The 27,827-nt window shown below is 40.5% G+C and overlaps 1 protein-coding gene across 6 annotated transcripts in view; it reads right to left on the bottom strand.

The window, feature by feature from the left end:
- The window catches only part of SPDL1 (spindle apparatus coiled-coil protein 1), a 98,430-nt gene that overhangs the window by 20,708 nt on the left and 49,895 nt on the right, over positions 1-27,827 (bottom strand). For 2 of the 6 annotated variants that reach the window (XR_008843077.1, XR_008843078.1), the window contains exon 12: positions 17,188-17,262. The exons of 1 other annotated variant lie outside the window; for it this stretch is intronic. Coding sequence is in view for 2 of the 5 variants with exons in the window: in XM_056516514.1 (XP_056372489.1) it covers positions 24,906-25,056 (151 nt within the window). In the remaining 3 variants the exon portion in view is untranslated. Of the gene's footprint in view, positions 1-17,187; positions 17,263-20,644; positions 20,809-24,456; positions 25,057-27,827 lie in introns of those variants that run through there. 3 more of the 6 variants (XM_056516516.1, XM_056516514.1, XM_056516517.1) reach the window with 3 other exon arrangements.

The following is a 27,827-nucleotide window of genomic DNA, read 5'->3' as shown; positions in this document are numbered from 1 at the left end:
ACTTTTCATATTCGTAAAACAGATCTGACATCAATTTAAAGTCAGCTTCAGAGATGCTTTCTGTTATTTTAACAGTTTCCTGTATTATTACTTGGTTAGACACTCCAATAAGTTGATTAATAAGAATGTCTCGTTTTATATCACGATTCTGGAGAAATTCCATAATGGGACCTGAACAGTCTCGATTATAACACAGATAACCTTGAGATGTACAGTAAATCCAAGAGATACTTAGCGATCCTGTAGGGAGCAGCACTGTTTGCAAGGATTCCTCAGGAAATCCAGGTCGAAGTGAAGACCAAAAGATCTGTAAAGCAAAGAGAGAAAAACAGGCGCTCCCTTGTGAAGAACCAACGGATCACAGGTGTGTGGGAGGGGGAGGGAAAAAGTAAGGCTCACCCTGCCAGGTTGTGCGTACTCCCACACAACCAAGATGTACGTTTGGTATGATGATCTCAGTCTGCAGCCTTCCCAGAATAGGCGTAGAGATGTGGGGTGAACTTCAGAGACGATGGGAATATTCGGCGCTGACCAAGGAGAGGACAATAGAGCCAGGTGTGTAGCGAACAGGTTTAATCCAATGCGACGCGTTTCACCGCGCTTGCGCGGTTTCATCAGGCATAACAAACACTTCACAGGGAGGGATTTATATACACGCAGGTATTAACCCCTACCTGACAAAATCGATTTTCACAAAAAAGTGTATATATATATATATATATATACTCATAAACTACATTTGAGAATTAATTAATTAGAATAAGCATATATATTCTCATAAAATGCATCAAGGGAAAGAATAAATAAACAATTAATAAACAAAACAAACACCAAAAAATTAAGGAAAAAAAGATAATGGAAAATAAGAAAAGGACCAGGTACACATAATGCGTGGGACATAAACCATACACATACATAAAATATATATGCGCATATATACACATATGCACACACACCCGCATGTGTGCCAACCCTACAGTATAAGGTCAAGATATAATAATTAACAGACATATATACACACATGCGTACACACACATACATATACACACACACATGTACGTAGACACATGCGTGCACATGCACATGGATGCACCCACCCGCATACACATTGAAACATAAATAGAATTAAAAAATAAAAATAAAAATTGAAATTGAAAAAATAAAATAAAGAAATATAATAAAAATTAAAACAGGAATAATATTACTAATAATAATGGTAATATTAACAATTAATAGAGAATCAGACAAATAAAAAACTTTTTTTACATAAATATATACCTCTGAGAGTATAACACATGAAACAACATAATACATAGCAGCAATCTTATATTGAAAAGTATCAGAACAACCCCAGTGGTCCGAACTGGCGCTACAAGAACTCTAATTTAATAGAATAAAAAACGCTCAATGTGTACTACTACTTGTTGATATTCAGCACTGATTTAGAGTGCTACGGTAAGATAGGGGAGAAGAAAGAGGTGAAGGGAAAAGGAAAGGAAAAGGGGAAGGGAAAAGGATCATTGGTGTGTCATTGTAGAGGTGACCATGTGGGAACGAGTGGCCACAGAGAAACTATCTTTGCCAACAGATGGGTATTATTTAACATTCTCTATGGTCTCATTAAGCCCATTAGGGGACAGTGTTGAGAGCTTATGAATCCAATAGGATTCACGATTAATAAGACGTTGATACCTATTTAAATGGTCAGATGAAATTGTTTCAAGAATTGTTAATTTCAAGGACTCTAAATTATTATCATGTTTAGAGGTGAAATGTTTTGACACACTATGTAACAAATATTTATGTTTAATGTTCCAACGATGTTTATTCATACGTGCCCGCACTGTTTGTACAGTGCGGCCTACGTATTGAAGATTACAACTGCATGTTAATAAGTATATAGCAAAGGAAGTATTGCATGTGACTTTATCCCTAATCTTATATGATAATCCAGTTTGTGAAGAAAAAAATGAGGTTGTTCGTTCTTTGATTAAACTGCAACAAAGACAGCGTGAAATCCCACAAGGGGTGCAAAAACCGTCTCTGGATATTATGGAACATGATTTGGTCTTATATTTACCGGGAGCTACTATATTTTGCAGAGTGTTCGCCCGTCTAAAGGTGACTCTGGGAGTAGGAGGAATCAGCTCCTTGAGAACTGGATCTTGAAGTATGATTGGCCAATGTTTATGTAATATTTGTTTTATTTGTGAAGCTTCCTTGTTATAGTTAGTCACAAAATTTATTTTAAATTCAGAGGTTTGTACATAAGAGTGATTATTTCTATTATTGATAGAACTATTTGGATTATTTATTTTCGGAATAACTAAATCTGATTGTTTTTTATTTTTCACTTTATTGTAGGAATTAGTAAGGAGTTTTTTTGGGTACCCCTTTTCCGCGAAACGTCCCCTAAGTACAGCAGCCTGCGCAACGAAATCCTCATCAGAGGTACAATTTTTCCGAATGCGTAGGTATTGCCCATAGGGGACACCCCTCAGCCATGCCGGATAATGCGCACTGTCGAAATTGAGAAAACTATTAATATCTACCTCTCACCATTTTCTAATTTTTCTGAGTACCAGAGAACTGATGGGGTAATTTTGAATAGATTACAGAAATTAGAAATAGAAACTATAAATAAGAAAGTCCATAAATTTAATCGTGATAGAAATGATTATGCCTGTGGCCAAATCCATAAATGGCCCAAGCCTAATTTCCCAAAAAATAAATCTGATGGAGTGGATTTCTTTTCCCCCAATCCTAATAAAAAAGTAAATGAGAAAGTCAATCAGCACCACATGAAAAAACAGTATAATCCTCAGATGAGTAACAAACTACCGATTACATCTGAACGTAAATTTGAACATGCTCGTACGATTATTAATTCTACTCATCACAAATCTAAAAATACACCCACTAAGTATGTTCCAGCAAACACAGTACTCACCAAGAATCTTTCGGTGGAAACAATAAACACAGCAGACACTAAAATTTGTGGAAATTCATTGAAGTCCCCCACCACACAAAAATTTATAAAAACGCACACGCACTTAGACGTCCATTCAGACACAATAGCTATACACACTTTAGACCGACCATCTCCAAATATGGTCTGTCCCCTCCTTCCCCCACTAATACCACAGAGTCCGATACACCATGAAAATGTGGAAGACCTTTTGAATTCCTCTCTTATTACGTTACATGATAATTCTGATGTTTATACACAAAGTATGGACTCGTCCTCGGTGTCTTTTTTAGCCTCCCGCACCCCAAGTGTAAACACTGCCCTCACAACGATTTCAGCCAAATCCGATCACTTTCCGATCACACATTACTTTCCGGTTGCACTGGTATCACCAAGGAACCACAACAACAAAAAATCCTTAAAAAGAAAAATAGATATAGAGGCTGTAGGGGAGGCAGGTCCTCCTCTAAAAAATCCAACTCGTACTCAGAGCAATCTAAAGTTAACCAAATAAAGATTTTTAATTTATCTCAGTATGTTTTGACAGAGGGGGAGACTAACCTATTAGCTAGGGGTCTTTCCTTTTGCCCAACTACCCGCCCTAACGATTTCCAATTATTTCTCGATTTGAATAGTTATATACGTAAGTTGACATTAAATAGACATTTTTCTATTATCGATAAAATGAAAATAAACCAGGGGCAGGACACAAACCCAGGTGATATACAAGCAGATAGTGTTGCTAATCTCCATCAGTGCGATACTCTTATTAGACATGTAGATGTAAAACCTCAATCCAATTTTTATCCTTTGCATCATAGGGGAAATTTCTTAGATACTTTTTACTCATTAGTGAATAAAGATTTTAATAGATTATGTGATAAATCTGTAATCAGTCAGAGTATGGACAACCTCAGTGAGTCCGAACGGGCGGCTATAAGAACTTTACAAAATAATGAAAATGTAATTATCCGTCCCGCCGATAAAGGGGGCGGAACTGTAATTTTGGATCGTGTTGCATATGTGGAGGAGTCACTTCATATTTTATCAGATACAAATTATTACGAGATATTATCTACCAACCCATCTACCACGTATTTCGAATTATATTGTAGTCTAGTGAAGGAGGCTTTTGATAGTTCTCTGTTAAATAAAAAAGAACAAAGTTTTCTGTCCATTAAACATTATAATCTACCGTATTTCTATTATCTTCCAAAATTACATAAAAACCCTAATAAACCCCCTGGCCGCCCCATTATTTCGGGGGTGGGCTCTATGACAGCTAATCTCTCACACTTTATAGATCTTTTTCTACAGCCATATGTCATTTGCCTTCCTTCCTATTTGAAGGATTCCACTCAACTCATACACGAACTTAGTACAATAACTTTGCCCAAAAATTTTTCCTTCTTAACTTTGGACGTCTGTTCTCTTTATTCTAATATCGATACAGAATTGGGTTTGAATGCCATTCGGGATACATTTGGGAATGACTCTTCCCTACCCACAAATCAATCCTTATTTTTATTAAAAGCTATTAGATTTATTCTAGAACATAATATTTTTTGTTTTGATAATAATTTGTACAGACAGACCCGGGGCTGTGCCATGGGGACTCGTTTCGCCCCAAGTTACGCAAATCTTTTCATGGGGCGCTTCGAGTCCCTTGTCATGGCACAGTCCCTGGATTTCACTAATTTAGTTTACTTTTTTCGTAGGTATATTGATGACCTTTTCTTTATTTGGGGAGGCACTTTCTCTGAGGCTGAAAATTTCGTCTATGAATTGAACCAGAATTCTTGGGGTTTACAGTTTACAATGCATTATTCTACCAACACCATCCAATTTCTAGATTTAGAACTTACGAGGTCAGAAACAGGTCAAATCTCCACTAAAACATTTTTTAAAAAAGTAGATATTAATAGTTTTCTCAATTTCGACAGTGCGCATTATCCGGCATGGCTGAGGGGTGTCCCCTATGGGCAATACCTACGCATTCGGAAAAATTGTACCTCTGATGAGGATTTCGTTGCGCAGGCTGCTGTACTTAGGGGACGTTTCGCGGAAAAGGGGTACCCAAAAAAACTCCTTACTAATTCCTACAATAAAGTGAAAAATAAAAAACAATCAGATTTAGTTATTCCGAAAATAAATAATCCAAATAGTTCTATCAATAATAGAAATAATCACTCTTATGTACAAACCTCTGAATTTAAAATAAATTTTGTGACTAACTATAACAAGGAAGCTTCACAAATAAAACAAATATTACATAAACATTGGCCAATCATACTTCAAGATCCAGTTCTCAAGGAGCTGATTCCTCCTACTCCCAGAGTCACCTTTAGACGGGCGAACACTCTGCAAAATATAGTAGCTCCCGGTAAATATAAGACCAAATCATGTTCCATAATATCCAGAGACGGTTTTTGCACCCCTTGTGGGATTTCACGCTGTCTTTGTTGCAGTTTAATCAAAGAACGAACAACCTCATTTTTTTCTTCACAAACTGGATTATCATATAAGATTAGGGATAAAGTCACATGCAATACTTCCTTTGCTATATACTTATTAACATGCAGTTGTAATCTTCAATACGTAGGCCGCACTGTACAAACAGTGCGGGCACGTATGAATAAACATCGTTGGAACATTAAACATAAATATTTGTTACATAGTGTGTCAAAACATTTCACCTCTAAACATGATAATAATTTAGAGTCCTTGAAATTAACAATTCTTGAAACAATTTCATCTGACCATTTAAATAGGTATCAACGTCTTATTAATCGTGAATCCTATTGGATTCATAAGCTCTCAACACTGTCCCCTAATGGGCTTAATGAGACCATAGAGAATGTTAAATAATACCCATCTGTTGGCAAAGATAGTTTCTCTGTGGCCACTCGTTCCCACATGGTCACCTCTACAATGACACACCAATGATCCTTTTCCCTTCCCCTTTTCCTTTCCTTTTCCCTTCACCTCTTTCTTCTCCCCTATCTTACCGTAGCACTCTAAATCAGTGCTGAATATCAACAAGTAGTAGTACACATTGAGCGTTTTTTATTCTATTAAATTAGAGTTCTTGTAGCGCCAGTTCGGACCACTGGGGTTGTTCTGATACTTTTCAATATAAGATTGCTGCTATGTATTATGTTGTTTCATGTGTTATACTCTCAGAGGTATATATTTATGTAAAAAAAGTTTTTTATTTGTCTGATTCTCTATTAATTGTTAATATTACCATTATTATTAGTAATATTATTCCTGTTTTAATTTTTATTATATTTCTTTATTTTATTTTTTCAATTTCAATTTTTATTTTTATTTTTTAATTCTATTTATGTTTCAATGTGTATGCGGGTGGGTGCATCCATGTGCATGTGCACGCATGTGTCTACGTACATGTGTGTGTGTATATGTATGTGTGTGTACGCATGTGTGTATATATGTCTGTTAATTATTATATCTTGACCTTATACTGTAGGGTTGGCACACATGCGGGTGTGTGTGCATATGTGTATATATGCGCATATATATTTTATGTATGTGTATGGTTTATGTCCCACGCATTATGTGTACCTGGTCCTTTTCTTATTTTCCATTATCTTTTTTTCCTTAATTTTTTGGTGTTTGTTTTGTTTATTAATTGTTTATTTATTCTTTCCCTTGATGCATTTTATGAGAATATATATGCTTATTCTAATTAATTAATTCTCAAATGTAGTTTATGAGTATATATATATATATACACTTTTTTGTGAAAATCGATTTTGTCAGGTAGGGGTTAATACCTGCGTGTATATAAATCCCTCCCTGTGAAGTGTTTGTTATGCCTGATGAAACCGCGCAAGCGCGGTGAAACGCGTCGCATTGGATTAAACCTGTTCGCTACACACCTGGCTCTATTGTCCTCTCCTTGGTCAGCGCCGAATATTCCCATCGTCTCTGAAGTTCACCCCACAAAAGTAAAAACTCGTCAATTTTATGATGCAAACATAAAGTAGACATAGTGTATATGTGAAAAAATTTTTAATATTTTGAATATCCATTTTCCTTACAAACAGAGAGCTTCAAAGTTACAAAAATGCAAAATTTTCAAATTTTTCATAACATTTTCAAATTTTTCACCAAGAAAGGATGCAAGTTACAATTTTTTTTTACCACTATGTTAAAGTAGAATATGTCACGAAAAAACAATCTCGGAATCAGATTGATAACTAAAAGCATTCCAGAGTTATTAATGTTTAAAGTGACAGTGGTCAGATGTTCAAAAAATGGCCGGGTCCTTAAGAGGTTAATAAGGAAAGGGTTAATGGGTATTTTTTTTTTTTACACTTGTTATTCAACTTATTTTATATTTTTACACTTTTAGGGTTAATAGCCGATGTCGGCTATTAATGCCAGCCCCCAGCTACAGGAATCAGCCGGGGGCCGGCTGGTATGACACGGGCTCGAGTCGGGAGCCCATGTCATAAAACAGTTGCCGTCTCAGGACAAGCCGGCTCATCCTTAGACAGCAAACAGTTAAACTCAGCTGGGGCAAGTAACAGGTGATGGCAATATACAAATAAAAAAAAATCACAGCTGAAAGCAGATAAGAAGGAGAGAAGTTCACTTAGTCTTTGCATTGTGTCTGTGTGTGCCAGACTAAGCATGGACAACAGAAAGAGGAGAATAGAACTGTCGGAGGACTTGAGAACCAAAATTGTAGAAAACTATCAACAAACTCAAGGTTACAAGTCCATCTCCAGAGATCTAGATTTGCCTTTGTCCACAGTGCGCAACATGATCAAGAAGTTTGCAACCCATGGCACTATAGCTAATCTTCCTGGGCGTTGACAGAAGAGAAAAATTGATGAAAGGTGTCAACGCAGGATAGTCCGGATGGTGGATAAACAGCCCCAAATATGTTCAAGCTGTCCTGCAGGCTCAGGGAGCATCAGTATCAGCACGAAATATCTGTCGAAATTTAAATGAAACGCTATGGCAAGAGACCCAGGAGGACCCCACTGCTGACACAGACATAAAAAAGCAAGACTACATTTTGCCAAAATGAACTTAAGTAAGCCAAAATGCTTCTGAGAAAATGTCTTGTGGACAGATGAGACCAAGATAGGAGCTTTTTGGTAAAGCACATGATTCTACAGTTTACCGAAAACACAATGAGGCCTACAAAGAAAAGAACACAGTACCTACAATGAAATATGGTGGAGGTTCAATTATGTTTTGGGGTTGTTTTGCTGCCTCTGGCACTGGGTGCCTTGAATGTGTGCAAGGCATCATCAAATCTGAGGATTACTGTACAACCCTGTGTCAGAAAGCTGGGTTTGCATCCGAGATATTGGGTCTTTCAGCAGGACAATGACCCCAAACATGCATTAAAAAGCACCCAGATATGAATGGCAACAAAATGCTGGAGAGTTCTGAAGTGGCCAACAATGAGTCCAGATCTAAATCCCATTGACCACCTGTGGAGAGATCCTAAAATTGCTGTTGGGAAAAGGCTCCCTTCCAATAAGAGAGACCTGGAGCAGTTTGCAAAGGAAGAATGGTCCAACATTCCGGCTGAGAGGTGTAAGAAGCTTATTGATGGTTATAGGAAGTGACTGATTTCAGTTATTTTTACATAGGGTGTGCAATCAAATATCAAGTTAAGGGTGCCAATAATTTTGTCCAGCCCATTTTTGGAGTTTGGTGTGACATTATGTCCAATTTGTTTTTTTTCTTCCCTTTTTTGGTTCCAACACACACAAAGAGAATAAAAATGTGTATAGCAAAACATCTGTCACTGCAATCCTTTTCTGTGAGAAATACTTCATTTTCAAATTTCAGGGGTGCCAACATTTACGGCCATGACATTTACGGCCCACTTAAGGTACCTCCATTTATAAAGAAATGCCTTTTTCTTTATAACAGTTTAAAAATAAAAACAAATGAAGAGCAATGAACAAAATAACTCATTCTGTAACTTTGTGTTCAGGCCCACAGGCTGCAAAGAAAATGTACTGCTTTCTACAAGTAAATATAGATTTAACAGCTGTAAATGTATTGTTAGCCAGTTATGCTGTGTTCACATAGCTTTACATTGGCACTAGAGATGGGTGAATTTTTCAAAAATTTTATTTGGCTGAAAATTTGGTTTGATTTGAATATATTTGTGGCGAATCGCTATTAAAAACAGTTATTTCTGGGCTACAAAGAGCTTTTACACTTACTGCCCCTATTAGCTTTAACCAGAAAAAAAAAAAAAAAATCTTAGAACTGCGGAGTGCGTATATTAGTCACTTTTTTTTTTTTTTTTTTTTTTAACAGTAATACACCCCAGTACGGTTGCAACAGAAGAAAGCGTACTCTCTCTGCACTGTCCCTGCCTGCACTATGGTTGCTTGCAGTCTTTGAATGGGGAGTGCTTCCTCTGATGATCTCAATTGGCAGACTATGAAACGACTTCTAAACTCTCTCTACCTGCAGTGATGCAGGCTTGAGGTCAATGGATTTCCCCTGTGCAGATCTGTATTGTCAGCTGGATTCGCCGATGTAAAGATCTGTATTGCCAGTAACGATGATTAGTGCACACAGTGTCTCTGCTCTCGGATATTTATAGGGCTGTGACATCACAGGGCGGGCTGGCCGGCTGCTGATAGGCCTACTCTCCTTCCTTGCCCCATGTCCTCACACGTGTAGCCGCCATTTTAGCCCCCCCCCCCCGGACCGGATTCGTTACCACGAAGTGCAAGGAAATTCAGATTCGTTCAGAATCGAATTTTTCAGAAATTCGGAAAGAATTAGACTTCGTCAGCTTCGATTCACCCATCTCTAATTGGCACCACATCAAAAAAGGGATGGTAACACTCTGGCGCACAGCATTCACTAAAATAGCCCAAATTGTAGTCAGCTGGTGACTACTTTCAGGCCACTTCCCGCTGCTACATGCAATACTCCATAATGCTTTAGGCCACACTTAAAGCGTACCTGTCAGATCCAACAAAATTTTTTTTTTTTTTTTAAATATATCACTCAGTACCTAATCCTGACCATGTACATACAATTTTCATGTGTCTAGCACTTTTTTTTAATTACACTTAATTTAGCTCACTAGTCTGAATTCCTCTCAAAGGGAGGGGGCGTGGCCTCACTGTGCAGATCTCCGCCCCCTCACTGTCAGCTCACATCTCCCCTAGCATTAGCAAAACTACAACTCCCAGCTTGTCCTCACTGACAGTAGCGGGACACAAGCTGACAGTGGAAGGATTTTTCCTCCAGCTGTGAGCCCTGCGCTCACAGCTGTCAATCAAGGAAGTGTGTCCATGACATAGGTGATGATGCATGGACACAGCAGGACTAGTATGTGTCCAAGCAGGGGGGGGGGCAGATGTTTGACTAGATTTTTCACTATGAAATACTGAACATTTTCTAATGAAAGCAATTGCAAAACCTATTGGCTTTTAATGCTTTACAACATATCAAAAGTTTTTTTTATCTGACAGTGCCCATTTAATGCAAAATACCTTTTTAGTACAGGAAGTGGCCTTAAAATTGGCCACTGGCTGACTACATTTTGGCCATAAAATTGAATGGACTGGCTGCAGTGTGCGACAGTATGTGTCGACATCCTTTCTTTGATGAGGTGCTAGGTATAGCTGGGACACAAAGTGATAACGCTATGTGAGCCTAGCCTTATCAGTAAAACCAACTACCTCCAAACCAGTTGACAATAGGGCACTGAGGGACCAGGAGAAGGATAGAACAATCAGTTTATTCCCAACATGCAACGCGTTTCGCGCATAAGTGCTTCATCAGGCATATGGACAGGGGGAACAGGAAGCAGTATATATACACACTCCAAACAATTGAGTTAACCCCTTGGTGTCAGAACAATCATTCACCAAGGGAGTCACAAGGTGTAGAGCTCACAATGGGTATTAACCCCTGAGATGCCTAAAAAAACATGACATAGCATATCAATAAAAGGATATACTGATATACCACCAGCGTATAAATATAATTGCACTCACTAAAAAGTGCATAATGCATAAGAATAAATAGTTGTAGACGTGCAAAAAGACAAGGAATATATAGAAAACACCCAAAAAATACAAAAATATAAAGATACAAAAGATGATGATACATAATAATGACAATCAGCGAGTGTTTTCAATCGATTCATTGAGTCCATTTGGGAATAAAGTGCATAATTTAAATATCCAATAAGATTCCCGGTTAATACGTTTTTGGAATCTATTTTGAACAGTATTGGGAATCATTTCCAATATCATCAATTTCAAACTAGCTGTGTCCCTATTATAAAGCATAGTAAAATGACGGGACACAGCTAGTTGATCAATTTCTTTTCCTGACCTTCAGCCCAGTCTCCGTGGGGAGGGGATGATGCTCTGCTTCAGTATGACACGGTATATGTTGGCATTCATTGTTCCCTCAATTACCTGTAGCTAACCAGTGCCATTTGCACTCATGCCTCAGACTGACACACACCACCATGCTAGACTGAGGGCAAGACTCACTTGTCTTTGTTCTCCTCACCTGGTTGCCTCCTCACACACACTTAACACCATCTAAACCAAATTAGACATTTCGGTCTCAAACCACAGGACATCAATGTCCTTAGTCTGCTTGTCTTCAGCAAAGTGTGCAAGCGGCTTCCTTCTGGGACAATAGCCATGCAGACTAGTCACACCATGTGAAAAGGCACAAATTTGTGCTGCAATTAAGCCATTGCACAAAATTTTACACCTAAAAATAGACCAGAAATCTGCTTTACCACTAAAGATAACCTCCCCCATGGAGGAGGTCAAAGATCAGGTAAAAGAATTGCAGTTCTACTCAATAATGTTACAACCAATTTGCATCTTCATCACTGAAGTCTATTGATCAATGCACAGTAAATAAAGTACTTATGGTGCTGCAGTATTCAGACAGTAGTGTCACATTGTAGTGTCATTTTTCAGTGTTGTCACATGAAGATTACATTTAGAATGTTAATCTGTTTTCTCTTAGAATCCTCAACAGCACAATGATGGGGTGTCTCTGCCCTGTAGGACAAGAAATTTTTATTAAAAGAAAATATGCAGAATTTTTAGGCCCCACCCACCACTGTACATATGAAAACCCCTCATCTTAGCAACTTGAGTAAATTATAAAGCAAAATAAGTAAGAAGGTAACCATGTATTGCTGAGAGAAAACAGATTAACCCCTTATGGACCGGGTATGCCCTGACGTCGTGGTTACTGGTCGACAAATCAGGACGCCTGCTGAGGGGGTGTCCCTAATGGCACCTGCTCCGCCCCTATTCCAGAGGACGAAAGCCGATGCTGAGAGTGTGTACCTGGACTGGGGGCTCCCCTGAGCGAAGACATCAGCGGCGGTGGCAGGAAGATCCGGCATGTGCGCAGCAGCAGGTGGTAAGGCTGGCCTCCTGCTTTTGCTTAGCAACAACTCCCAGCATGCAAAAAAAGGGCATGATGGGAGTTGTTGTTATGCAACAGCAGAAGGCACTACTACAACTCCCAGCATGCCCTTTGTTAGTTTGTGCATGCTGGGGTTTGTAGTTAGGCAACAGCTGGAGGCACATTTTTTTCTATTGAATAACAACAACCCCCAGTATGCACAAACTACCAAAGGGCATGCTGGGAGTTGCAGTAGTGTGCCTCCAGCTGTTGCTTAACTACAAGTCCCAGCATGCCCTTGAACTGCAAGTGCTTGCTGAGAGTTGTAGTTTTGCAACAGATAAAGGCAAACGGGTAACAAACTCAGTGTTTCGCAACCAAACTCAATGTTTCGCAACCAGTGTGCCTCCAGCTGTTGGAAACTATAACTCCCAGAATGCACTGATAGACTGTACATGCTGGGAGTTATAGTTTTGCAACAGCTGGATGCACACTAGTTTCGAAACACTGAGATAAGAAACAAACTGTGTTTTGCAACCAATGTGCTTCCAGCAGTTGCATAACTACAACTCCCAGCATGTATGGTCTGTCAGCTGAAGCTTTGCCCCCCTCTCCCCATGTGAATGTACAGGGGTACATTTGCATGGGCGGGGGTATACAGAGAGTTTTCTGCTGCAAGTTTAAGATTGGGCAACTTTTCTGACGCAGCTCAAACTCGCTGTAAACCAGTACCCTAACACATTACACCACACTTACCCAAAATAAAAAGTAAAAGACACCCTTACACAGCCCCCCAATAACAATAAAAAATTTCTTGTACGGCACTGTTTCCAAAATGGAGCCTCCAGCTGTTGAAAAACTACAACTCCCAGTATTGCAAGACAGCCACTGACTGTCATGGCATTCTGGGAGTTTTGCAACAGCTGGAGACCCCCTGTTTGGGAAACACTGGCGTAGGGTATTTTGGTGGCGGAAGCAAATCCCCAATTTATGCCTCAAATGCGCATGGCGCTCTTTTGCTTTGGAGCCCTGTCATATTTCAAGACAACAGTTTAGGGCCACATATGGGGTATTTCCGTACTCGGGAGAAATTGCGTTACAAATTTTGGGGGCTTTTTCTCCTTTTACCTCTTATGAAAAGGTAAAGTTTGAGTCTACACCAGAATGTTAGTGTAAAAAAATAAATATTTTACACTAACATGCTGGTGTTGCCTCATACTTTTAACTTTTACAAGTGGTAAAAGGAAAAAAAGACCCCCAAAACTTGTAACGCATTTTCTCCTGAGTACAGAAATACCCCATATGTGGACGCAAAGTGCTCTATGGCGCACAACATGGCTGAGAAGTGAGAGCGCACTATGTACATTTGAGGTCTAAATTGGTGATTTGCAAAGGGGTGGCTGATTTTACAGCGGTTCTAACAAACGCAAAACAATAAATACCCACATGTGAGCCAATTTTGAAAACTACACCCCTCACGGAATGTAACAAGGGGTAAATTGAGCCTTATCACCACACAGGTGTTTGTCGATTTTTCGTTAAAGTTGGATGTGAAAATAAAAATTTTTCTTAATTTGCACAGCCCACTTTTCCAAAGATCTGTCAAACGCCAGTGGGGTGTACATGCTCACTGCACCCCTTATTAAATACTGAGGTGTAGTTTCCAAAATGGGGTCACATGTGGGGGGCTCCACTGTTTTGGCACCACGGGGGGCTTTGTAAATGCATATGGCCCCGACTTCTATTCCAACCAAATTCTCTCTCCAAAAGCTCAATGGCGCTGCTCCTCTTCTGAGCATTGTAGTGCGCCAGCAGAGCACTTGACGTCCACACATGGGGTATTTCCATATTCAGAAGAGATGGGCATTTTCTCCTATTACCCCTTGTAAAACTGTCAAATTTGGGGGAAAAACTGAAATTAACTGAAAAAAATAAAAACGTTCCCTGAGGGGTGTAGTTTCCAAAATAGTATGCCATGTGTTTTTTTTTTTTCTTTTGCTGTTCTGGCACCATAGGGGCTTCCTAAATGTGACATGCTCCCCAAAAACCATTTCAGAAAAACACACTCCAAATTCCCACTGTCACTACTTCCCTTCTGAGCCCTCTACTGCACCCACAGAGCACTTTCAAATATGAGGTATTTCCTTACTTGAGAGAAATTGGGTTACACATTTTGGGGGGCTTTTTCTCCTTTTACGCCTTGTAAAAATTCAAAGACTGGGTCTACAAGAACATGCGAGTGTAAAAAATTTTGATTTTGAATTTTCGCCTTCACGTTGCTGCTATTCCTGTGGAACACCTAAAGGGTTTAAAACTTTATGAATGTAATTTTGTATACTTTTAGGGGTGCAGTTGTTATAATGGGGTCATTTATGGGGCATTTCTAATATAAAAAGGCCACTCAAATGCACTTCAAAAGCTGAGCTGGTCCCTGAAAGATTCTGATTTAGAAAATTTTGTGAAATATTGCTCCTGAACTTTGAAGCCCTCTGATGTCTTCCAAAAGTAAAAACATGTCAACTTTATGATGCAAACATAAAAGTAGACATATTGTATATGTGAATCAATATATAATTTATTTGGTATGTCTATTTTCCTTACAAGCAGAGTTTCAAAGTTAGAAAAATGCAAAATTTGTTCATGAAATTTTTCACCAAGAAATGTTGCAAGTATCAACAAAAATGTATATACTATATTAAAGTACAATAGGTCACGGAAAAACTATATTGGAATCAAATTCATAAGTAAAAGCATCCCAGAGTTATTAATGCTTAAAGAAGAAGTATCATGGACCAAGTCACAATTTTTTTTTTATATCATGTGAAAGTGCATCAGCTCACCATTCTGACAATCTGCTCCTCATGTATCTCACCCTCTCCCTTCTCCTGCAATCCCCTCTGAAAGATCGGTACTTCCTGGTCCATGGAGGTCCCTGACTTCCTGTCTCCCATAATGCCTTTCAGTTCATCATAGAAGTAGCCCAGCCTAGACCAGTGCTTCCTAACCAGGGTGCCTCCAGCTGTTGTGAAACTACAACTCCCAGCATGCCTGGGAGTTTTAGTTTTGCAACAGCTGGAGGCACCCTGGTTGGGATACACTGACCTAGACACTGATCACTTTCCTAACAGCAGGCTCAGTGTTTCCCCTCCCCCTGCTTCTATTCTCAGGACATCGTTCTGTCAGACTGACCTGCTGTCAGATTGTAATCAGTGCAGGGGAAAGCAGGGATCTCCCCCTCCCCCTCTGCTTCTTCTCGGGACATTGGGACATCGTTCTTGCTGTTATAAACACTGAGCTGGCTGTCAGATGCTTCCCTGCCGAGGAGATGAAGACAAGTGCTCAGCTCACTGGGGCTTCTATGATTGGCTGAAGCTGCACATGGGAGGTTCCCTTGCCGTGCACACAGCTGGCTAAGCTGCAGAACTATGGGAAATTGTGACATCACGGCCCCCAGCATAATGCAGCTCAATGGGGGGGGTCGCAAGTCATCAGAACAGGGCGCTGCTGAACTTCCTCTCTGAACAAAGAAGCTAGAAAAACAGGTTTTACTTACAAGATGGGTGAAGTCAGTGATTTACAAAGTGATAACTTTTGCTTCTGCATTTAAAACACAATATTTTTTCTACATGGGACTTCTCCTTTAACATGACAGTGGTCAGATGTGCAAAAAAACGCTCTAGTCCTTAAGATAAAAAATGGGCTTGGTCCTTAAAGGGGTACTCCGGTGCTCAACGTGTTTTTCCGTTTTTGACTTACCCTATTTGTTTTGTTTTATTTCTATTCTTGTTGTTTAGGCTACTCTATTTCCGTTCTTGCAACAGCTGGAGGTATACTGGTTTGTAAACACTAGCATACACACGCACACACACACACAACAGGGACTACAACTTCCAACATGTGTCATTCAGGAGTCCCCCCTTCACATATAGAGATCATTCCCAGTATGAGATTTATTGCCCTGCAGTCCATACATCCCCAGCCCGTGCACCTTCTCATCCTCCCCTTCAGATAACACTTATCTTCTCTGTGAGGTCTTTCTCCTGTGCAGACCTGCTTCCTTAGAATACAGAGCAGGGGGGAGGGGAAGTGAGGAGCTGTGTACTCAGCTGGATAAGATGAGGGGGCGTGGCTTATTCCTCTCATGCAGAGAGAGAGAAAAAAAAGCTGTGACATCTTGTCCACAACGGACTCAGAAATGTGGACAACAGTAAAAGAAAACACTCTGAACTACAGAACTTCCTGCCCAACAAACAGGTAAGAAAAACACATACATGCTGCCAAAACATAACACATGTATATTGCAAAAAAACAAAACTTACAAAGATGCCATATAGTCAAAAAAATTAACCACCGTAGCACCCCTTTAAGGGGTTTAAGTTGTAAATATACCTGGAAGTGTTTTATCGTGGTTGAACCAATTGGCCAGGATATTGTGGAAGGCAGCCAACCTGAGTAGTCTGGTTTCTGCCCCCTCGAAGATCTTTCTCCTTCCTAAAGAAGGGTTTCTGATCTTGTGCCTCCTTGCTTATGTAGAAAACCGTCACCATATTGTAGGTCCTGACTCTTACATAAGGAAGATCGTTGTATATTGCTCTCAGTTCTCTGATGTTTGAAGGTGAGTATTGCTTTGGGGCTCCACATGCCTGGGGCTGTGAACTGCCGAATACGCACTCCCCAAATAGTACCTCAGGCATCTAATGATTATTAGCCATTTGGGCTCCTCTAATGGCATAGTCTTGAACCTCTGCCCACCGAGCAAGGGAGCTCTTGGTAGAAAGGGACAATCTGGTGCAAGAGTCCAGACTTACCAGATGTCTGCTCCAGTCCCCTCTGTTATTTGGCGATGTCCACTTTTGGAGGGATAAACCAGCTATTGGATTGTTCTTCAACAAGATGGAGAAATATAAATCATTTTTGTCATAACTGAGTCTTTTCCCGATTTTAATCATTCTCTCTTCAGGAGATCATTACAGATCTTGTCCACTTGGAATGCCCTTGGCCTTCCAAAAGGGTGTATGACAATTCCCCAAAACTGGAGATATGCAGAAACAAAATAGCGGACAGGGGAAGGCACTGCCTAGTACCGTTACCAGTGATCGTGATAAGGATGACCCTTAGGTTTCTGATGACTGATCAATATATTAATACTGATATGCCATTGCTGATGCTGGAGAAAGATTTTGTAAACTACCATTAACCCATAAATCAGCTTGCAACTTGCTCGTGACTAAGGCTGGGTTCACACTACGTTTTCTCCCATACGGGAGCGCATACGGCAGGGGGAGCTAAAACCTCACGCTCCCGTATGTCATTCATTTCAATGAGCCGGCCGGAGTGAAACGTTCGGTTCGGTCGGCTCATTTTTGCGCCGTATGCGCTTTTACAACCGGACCTAAAACTGTCAACCACGGTTTGAGGTCCGGTTGTAAAAGCGCATACAGCGCAAAAATGAGCCGACCGGACCGAACGTTTCACTCCAGCCGGCTCATTGAAATGAATGACATACGGGAGCGCATACGAAGGCATACGGGAGCGCGAGGTTTTAGCTCCCCCCTGCCGTATGCGCTCCCGTATGGGAGAAAACGTAGTGTGAACCCAGCCTAAGATTGAGACCTTGAGATGACGTCAGGAGGACCAAGATAACAATTCAAAAGACAAAATATCCGGACAGAGAACTCTGGAATTTCCCAGTAGCAGAACTCCTGCCAAGAAATAAATGGATGCTAGATATGCTAATACAAACAGATGCGATACTCAAACAACCAATCAAAATGTAACAATGATGATTTTGACGTAATAACTAAACCTTTTCTTGTCAACTGTAAAAACAATGTACTTCCGTGTAATAAACAGAACTCCTTGGGAGTCAGTGCTGAGAAGGGGATTTATACCAACATTGGTGTGAATTTGCTCATGTCGACACTCAGCAGTATACAGCAGCAATCACTCACATTTTAATGCCTCACCTCAAGCCATCCTTGACAATAGGAGAGGGTAAAATCAATGCTGCAGATTTCCTACATACCTGATGATGTTCGGCTCAGAGCTCAACATCTATGATCGCATGAAGTAAAAAAGCGGGGCTGCCTCCAGGTCCGGATCCACCTGTGGAGGGTGGCTAAAAGATGCTCATATTCTTGCCGGTAGTGGCCGGGAAAAGAAGAGAAAAGCCGGATGATTCTCGGGGCACACAGCAGTTACAGTGGACCAGGGATGCCGTCGATAAATAAAAGAATTTTATTCTAACAGACGTGTTTCGCGAGCGCTCTGCTCTATTTTTCAAGTCCTTTACAGAGATGCCATACAATCAAGTGTTTTATACATAAGAGACTTAAAAAAAAAACAGGAGTTTCATTGGGTGGGTGACGTAAGGCGTTTAATATATGACAGAAACCGAGGCAAACCCTAAGATTTCTGCCACATATTTCATACTCTATTGATGCAGTTTTGCCCCATTCAGTGAGAATACTCTGTTCTGGTTACCAAACTTACTTTAAGCATATAAAACATGCTAATAAGCAAGAGGTCACTTATGTTGCTCAACTTGGATTTGAATTAATGCGTGAAAATATGCTGAATACGTGTCAAAGTGTGTGTGGAAAAATATGACAAGTGACAATATCATTAAAAAGAACATGCACAGGTAAAAATTATTGTAATTTAGTGCCTACAGCTTCTTCTTACCTGCTATCCACTGTTCAGTGTCTTGCTGATCTTTAGCGTCTCTTATTTAGGGCAGTGCTGTGATCTGTGGTCAGGGAGGAAGTTAACTTCCTAAAACATTCAGATCATCAATGTGGCTTTTTGTGGCCTTAGTACTTTCAAGATATTTGTATTCACTTTTTGTTTAATATCTAATAATATTTTCTTAATAATGAAATTCATCACATTAAACATTCAGTCCAAGCAGTTGCCAAGACAAAAATACAATGCCCTACAAGGTAAATGCACAATTTTGCAACTTTTGGGGTTTTTGAAATTTTTCTTTATTTTGAGGGCCAATACGATTAAAATGATATCTGTATGTACACACTTTTCTATTAAAGTTCTACTTGTTTAAAGGACATCTGCAGCGTTCTACAACTTATCCCCTATCCACAGGAACGGGGCCCCCGCATTAGCACTCAGTGAGAGCGCTAATGCACGTAGCGTCCACCTAGAGAGGTCGATGGTTACACCCCCTCCCCATACAGTTCTACTGGAGAGGCGGGAAGGCATGAAAACTGCCTTCCCGACTCTCCCATAGAACTACATGGAGGCATGTCGGCCGCAACATCATGCTGCGGCCAGCACGCCTCCTGCACGGGAGAGCCGTGGGCCCGTGCAAAAGATCGTGGGTTCCCAGCTTTCGGACCCACTGCGATCAAACACTTATCCCCTATCCTGTGGATAGGGGATAAGTGGTTTTCGGCCACAGATGGCCTTTAAATGGGCAGTGTCATTAAAACTATATTTGCATATGATAGAGCAGATTAAAAAGAAATAAGATTTGTAATTTACCCCGAGAAAAAAAAATAAAAAATAAAAAGTAAAAAAACAAATAATAAATCTGGCCACTAGAGGTCTCACTTCTGGTCCAGACCGCATTCTGTCTTCTCAAAAGTACAGATTTTTGTCTCCTGCTGTACTGGCAGGAGACCAAACTTAGGCAGTGCGGTCTGGCCCGTGAATAGCACTCGCTCTCGGCCTGTGTATGAAACAACTATTAACTGCCTATGGTCAGTGCCAGGAGACCAAAGTCTGTGCTTTTGAGCAGACTGAATGCAGTCTGTACCAGAGTGGTAGGGCCATGAAAGTGAAATAGAAAGACTTTTTTTTTTTTGTTTACAGGGAGTTACAAGTTACAAATCTTATTTTACCTGTTGTATCATATGCAAAAAAAAAAAAAAAAAAAATGTAATGATAGTGCCCATTTTAAATTGCCCTTTTCTAACCAGCTATAAACTTTTTCTTTCTGTATACAGGGCTGTAGGAGGACTAATTTTTTGCACCGTAATCTGTAGTTTTGTGTATGTGTGACTGATTACTTTTTTTTCCTGGATTGTGAGGTGACAATCAGTAATTTTTCGTTATTTGTTTAAGCTGTTTACCGTACAGGATCATTAACAATATTTTAATAATTAGAACATTTCCTCACACGACAATACCAAATATGTTAATTAATTTTACACATTTACCTCAGAAAAGAGGGAATTATTTTTTCATTCTTTATTGGGGGTGGGAAAGCTTATACTTCAGATGACCTGATTGGCATTGATCTCATCAACAAGGGTTAATGGAGAGCAGCTGTGTGATCGCTTATAACCGCCATTATCGGTGAGCCGGAGCTCACATGCTATGTAGCGAGTCCTGCTCCTGCGCTCGCTTCAAATGTACGGCATTGTGCCTGAAGTTATTCGCTGCATCGCAGTAAATTTATGGCGTGTGTCCTTAAGGGTTAATAGAGAAAAATGCTAAATCACTTGTTAATTCTCTTCTTGTTAAATTCACCAGTAATAAAATAAAAATCACAGAACAAAACGTTTCAATAACAGAGCAATGAAAATTGACTGCACGCCATTTTTGGACTGAACACCATATTTTATTCATACATACAGAGCATTTTATCTTTCATTAATAGAAAAAAACTGAGTTTGTTTTATATAAACGTAGTAGCAAGGAGAAAATAAATAACATTTTCAGACATAAAATAAATAAACATACTAGCAGAGAAAAGAATCAAAAAAAGTTAGGCACAATACCATTATGTTCTAATAATAGCTTAAATACTATACATGAAGATTCTATGGGGCCATTCCTTATGGTGCAGCAACCATGTATAGCCTCCTCTTATACCCCTGGCATGTTATATTACTCAACCTTACTGTTCCCCTCCCCTACTGTGGCTACTTACCTTTTAGATATTAGTGCCTGATCTAAATATTTGCTTATTTCATGTTTTGTTGTTGCATTGACTGGTCCATTTTGTGTACACCCCTTACCTTCTCCATGTATATTACTTTTGTTGTTCTTGTGGCATTTTAATGCCTTTGTGTTACGGACTGGACCTGTATTGCTTTTTTGGCTGTACTTTAAATAAAAATTCTCTGTTTAAAGACTATGAAAAGTTGGGCACATTGTTAAAGAAGTAGAATACCCTTTTTTCATACACATACATATGTACAGAAGTTAACAGCTGCTAAATATATGAAATATGAACACAAATATTTATAAAGTGAATCCTACACACAAAACAACAAACATAAAACAAGGAGAGCTTTACTAGTGTTTGATTTATAGACAGTTGCTTCAAAGAAAAACTATTGGGGGGGTTATACATTTACATCTTCTTCCAGGCTTACAAAAGTTGCATATTTTTGGCCAAAAACACAAAAAAAAAACTAAAAAATAATAATTTGAAACTTTTCAGGGTTTTTAAGCTGCCAGTGACAACTTTAAAAAAAAAAAAAAAAAAAAAAAGACGTTCGTGCAGCTTAGTAAAAAAGGGCCTCGCACACAGAGGTAAGTCTGAGCAACACTTTAATGTCATGGGAAAGTATTTTCAATTTATAAATACACAGACAAAAAAAAAAGGCTGACCTGTATTATCCCCTATTGTTCTGTTACATACAGACCTGAAACATGTTCGTAATGGTGACAGATATAATACATACTGAAGATCTAGTAAGCCAGTCGGTCTGTAAAGGGGTTGTCCCATGAAGTAAAGCTGGTAATATCATACGTATACCGCATACATACTGTATATGTAGAAAATGTCCATTGGGCTGTTTTCAAGTAAAGTCACTTACATCCATGAGGAGTTCTTCTCCCCATTAATCTGATCCCTTCCTGGTTTATTCTCTGAACTGTGACCTTGTTGTTGCCAGGCAACAGATAACAGACACACTGTCCCATCACCCCCCCCCCCCCTTACATGCACAGTGGAGACCAACTGCCAATATCATCAGGAGACTGCAGCAGAACTGAGCATGTGTTACGTACCTAAAGTAGGTCGTACCCTTGGGCAACAGTTATCAAAACAAATCACACATAGGGGGATAAGGCTACATCTCTTCTACAAGACATTTTCACTAATGCTTTTAAATTTGAATGATGTTTAAACCTATGCATCAGTTTAGGCCTATTTTTATTAATGGGACAACCCCTTTAACAAATAAAATGGAAAAATCTAGTGTAAAGGATGAGACATAACCCATTAGTCTCTTACCAATAGGTATCTTTTTACACATCCGTCACAGAAAGGCTATAAATTACATTGGTTAAATGCGGATATCCCAAGACATTTCCCTATTTACAGTATGGGACATAGCTAACTAATCAGTGTGGGTGGCGTTGTAGTATTCTAATGCATACTGGAAAATGAAAAAATTGCAGTGTGCCGTATTTTTCTGCTGTTTATTTTCTTACCCATTAAAGTAAATAAGCTGAATATTTTGCTACCCATTGACTTCAATGTGTAGAAAAATACGCAATAGCGAATACATAGCAAAATATGTCCTGTGTGACCCTACCCTAAAGCGCAACTGTCTCCAAGAATATGCTTGTGAAGCTACACATGCAGTGCCTTAGGGCTTCACAAGCATATCCTTGGCATACCTTTATAAGTAAATTAGGCTGCTTTATACTTCCCAAAAACAGTCGGAGAGGCGAGATCGGGGTCCACTCTGCTCCGGAGCAGCACTGCCTCTCTCTGCTTAGGTTGCGCAGTGGATTCACAGTCGGCGCATGCACAAAAGAACAGGGTGACTACAGGCAGGCGAGCCCTGTGCATCAATCCACTGCGTGATTTAGTTTGGTAGACTGTTGGCCTGATTCCCAGAGGAATTAAAGTATTTTTTTAGCAAGTATAAAAGCAGCCTAATTTACCGTATATACTCGAGTATAAGCCGAGTTTTTCAGCACGATTTTTCGTGCTGAAAACACCCCCCTCGGCTTATACTCGAGTGAACTCCCCCACACGCAGTGGTCTTCAACCTGCGGACTTCCAGAGGTTTCAAAACTACAACTCCCAGCAAGCCAGGGCAGCCATCGGCTGTCCGGGCTTGCTGGGAGTTGTAGTTTTGAAACCTCCGGAGGTCCGCAGGTTGAAGACCACTGCGGCCTTCAACATCATCCAGCCCCCTCTCACCCCCTTTAGTTCTGAGTACTCACCTCCGCTCGGCGCTGGTCCGGTCCTGCAGGGCTGTCCGGTAAGGAGGTGGTCCGGTGAGGAGGTGGTCCGGGCTGCTATCTTCACCGGGGAGGCCTCTTCTAAGCGCTTCGGGCCCGGCCTCAGAATAGTCACGTTGCCTTGACAACGACGCAGATGCGTCGTTGTCTAGGCAACGGCTCTATTCCGGGCCGGAATCGCGGAGAAGAGGCCTCCCCGGTGAAGATAGCAGCCCGGACCACCTCCTCACCGGACCACCTCCTTACCGGACAGCCCTGCAGGACCGGACCAGCGCCGAGCGGAGGTGAGTACTCAGAACTAAAGGGGGTGAGAGGGGGCTGGATGATGTTGAAGGCCGCAGTGGTCTTCAACCTGCGGACCTCCGGAGGTTTCAAAACTACAACTCCCAGCAAGCCCGGACAGCCGATGGCTGCCCGGGCTTGCTGGGAGTTGTAGTTTTGAAACCTCTGGAGGTCCGCATGTTGAAGGCCGCAGTGGTCTTCAACCTGCGGACCTCCGGAGGTTTCAAAACTACAACTCCCAGCAAGCCCGGACAGCCGATGGCTGCCCGGGCTTGCTGGGAGTTGTAGTTTTGAAACCTCTGGAGGTCCGCAGGTTGAAGACCACTGAGGGCGAATGATGAGAAGAGGATGATGAAGGGGGGGGGGGGGGGGTGTGGGGATGATGAAGGGGGGTGGGGATGATGAAGGGGGGGGGGGTGGGATGATTACAAGGGGATGATGAAGGGGGGATGTGTGGGATGATAAGGGGATGTGTGGGATGATGAAGGGGGGATGTGTGGGATGATGACAAGGGGATGATGAAGGGGGGATGTGTGGGATAAGGGGATGTGTGGGATGATGACAAGGGGATGATGAAGGGGGGATGTGTGGGATGATAAGGGGATGTGTGGGATGATGACAAGGGGATGATGAAGGGGGGATGTGTGGGATGATGACAAGGGGATGATGAGGATGTTAATGACGGGTCTGGATGATGACAGGGGGGGATGAGGTATTTCCCACCCTAGGCTTATACTCGAGTCAATAACTTTTCCTGGGATTTTGGGTTGAAATTAGGGGTCTCGGCTTATACTCTGGTCGGCTTATACTCGAGTATATACGGTAGCTATAAAGGTATGCCAAGAAAATGCTTGTGAAGCCCTAGTGCATTGTGTGTGCAGCTTCACAAGCATATTTTTTGTGACAGTTACGCTTTAACCACTAATGAAACATTTGTTGCTTTGGGCTTTTCTTTTCATACAAAACCTATAACATTATCCTACATCAACTATTTTACAAAATAGAAAAACTTACACTGTATATAAAAAAAAAAAACTGGGTTCTCAGTGTGTGATAAATGATCCAGAACAATGTATTACTGCTGTGGGCACTGAGTTACTGAGGTGGGCTTTGAAGACACATGCAGAATAGGCTGAGCTCTATGTCTTGATTTCCTCTCACACTTTCGTAAGTCTTTCTCCTCATCAGCTTTTGTTGGTTCATGACTTGAGTCTCCAGCCGACGACCTACAGGTAAACAGTCATTCTCATTTCATATAAAAGGTTATATTGGAAGATAAAGCATAAATGGGACAGAGCGCCTGCCAGATTAGATAGTTATTGCCTCACCACGACAAAAATGATCAGATCGAAATCATCACCTTCTGATCTCATGCAATAAAATGTTATAAAACCACAGTATAACTACCCTGTGGAACACAACTGTGCACAGATAGTGGGCAGATGTTATCCTGTTATTCAATGCAAAGCAAGACATCCACAGACCATAGAGCAAGCATAGAGATCAGTTCAGCGGTAAAAGAATCAACATGTAGGTGTATATAAACATAACAATATGCTAACAAACATCTCATGAAACGGTGTCTGACAATCTGTTGCTACAGACGAATGTAAAACCAAGCTAACACCATAACCAAACTATACATCCAGGTACATCAAGGTGGAACCCAGAGGTTAGCAATAATAAAGTTACAGAGCAAATAAAAAATCACTATGTTCACACTGTTTTAAAGTGTGGACTACATGTACTAGCACAAATATTAAACATATCCATAGTGAACCTACTGACCAGATGCCACGTGTCCTGCATATTCTTTTTACTGTCTGATATAGTAGAGTCAAATAAGGTATTCAACATTGAGGCCTCCAGTTTGAGAAAAAAAAAGTTGGGACCCTAAAAATGAAATGCCACTGAATGCCTATATAATAGAATACAGCAAAACCTCTCACTGTTGAGACATACACCTCCAAATGAAGGCTTAACAATACACAAATCCTTATCCTGCAACACGGAAACCTGCTTTCCGCCTAAGTCCGTTGCACAATCTCACATATTAGACTGGTCTCTCCCATACCCAACAGATTTATCCTATTCCCACCCACTATCCATCAATGACTTCTGAATGTTTGGTGTACACAGTCCACATCTACACTAGTATTCACCAAAGCCAAAACTAGTTCTTTAGCACTGGGAGCCATTCAGGCTTTTGATGAATATGATCAATATAAAAAAAAAAAAATCCATATTAACGCGACCTAATAAGGGCGCTGAACACACCAGCAGAGCTTAAAAGGGCAATTTTGTCTAAGTAACCGTGTGACTTCTTATTACCAACATAAGCATAATACAATCTCAAGAAAACACACCAATGCCCCTCCACTTTCTTTAGCATCATCACCTACAAATTACAACTTAACACCTTTAAAACAACCTCCATACCTGACCCAAGCTACTTATTAGCTTAGGATAGGTAACAATTCACAAGATTACAAAATATAAATGCCAATTCATAAAACATACCAAGAACCTTCTATTACATGCCATTACCAAACACCTCAAGGCCTTGTCCCCCCGCCAAAGTGATGGCTTCATAAATACCATTCTTATAATAAAATAAGTGAAGGAGGATATACAATCTACTATCATATCCCCTTATTAATTATAAATGACAAAACAAATAGGCACAAAGTAAAAGTTATCAGGAAACACTTGCACATTACTTTTAAACCAAAACTTTATCTACCCCCCCCCCCTCCCAAAAGGGAAGGTGACTTGCTCACCCTATTACCAGGTGCTCCATTTCTCCCGGTAAGATAGCAGCTTGAGTCTCTGCTACAATCTAATTGCATTACCATTTCACAAAGGGAGGTGTGAACCAAAGTGACTTTCCCAATGTAATTTTATGAAAGTCTCCTATAGTGACATTAAGTGACCTCCAGTCTACCCAAAACCCCCTGGGGGAATCTGTTCGGCACGCTGTGGAGCAGCAGGATCCAGAAGTGATGTACTATCACAAAAAGAAGCACGCGCTAACGGGGAGAGCAGACAAACTATTTACCCTCACCATGCCTATGCTGGGAGGAGAACTTCTGGCAAAATAAACAGAACACAAGAACTAGGGGCACAACCTCAGGTTAGCTGGGAGAAAGAAATTATTATTTTACTGAAAAAGTAGTAGATGCTTGGAACAAAGATCCAGCAGATGTAGTTGGTAAATCCACAGTAAGTAAATGTTATCACCGGGATAAACATATCTATCCTAAGGGGAAAAAAAAAAAAGGAAAAAAAAAAAAAAAAAAAGAAAACTGGGTGGCCTTTTTCTGCCATCAATCCTCTTTGTCTATATTGTATTAGGAAACTATGCCATAGATTTGCAGTCACCTTTTAGGCAGGTCTGGCTACGCCTACTCTTTACCCTACACCGATAAAAAATCAGTTTGCTTACATGGATGATGTCCCCGAGTCCACCGCCGAGTACTAAATAAATTGTTCACCTTCCAATACTCTGTACTGAACTCGTACATGATAATTAAGTCCAGGACCAGACATCCCATTTATCCCAATGGCAGCCAAGACCAAAAGGGCAGTTTAGTTTGTTGTAGAGCTCCGAGAAAAACTTTTTGAAATACGGTGCAAGTCTTTATGTTTACAGGATGCAGAATTGCTTGTAAATGTTACTGCAGCTTTAACCTCTTAAGAGAATGGCCCTCATTTACTATTGCAAACCCGACATGTCTCCTCAGGTTGTGCGCCAGACTCTGGTGCACTGCACCAGAAATTCTGTCTGCGCCAGAATTGAAAAAATCCCGACTATCTCAATTTTGCAAAAAAAAATATAAAATCACACTAAAAGGGGGCGTTGCCATCGGGAAAGGGGGCATGGTCACCAAAAAGGGGCGTATTCGACATTTTCACAAAAATTCGACATATTTTCTAAGGTTTCCACAGAAAATGTGGCGGATTTGAGCTAAGGAAAACCCGACAGATCAGAGCATGT

The sequence above is a fragment of the Hyla sarda genome, chromosome 4 (genome assembly GCF_029499605.1).
Source record: "Hyla sarda isolate aHylSar1 chromosome 4, aHylSar1.hap1, whole genome shotgun sequence".
In the NCBI taxonomy this organism is placed as follows: domain Eukaryota; kingdom Metazoa; phylum Chordata; class Amphibia; order Anura; family Hylidae; genus Hyla; species Hyla sarda.
Note: the sequence above shows the minus strand (reverse complement) of the source record. Positions and strands in the feature narration are given on the sequence as shown.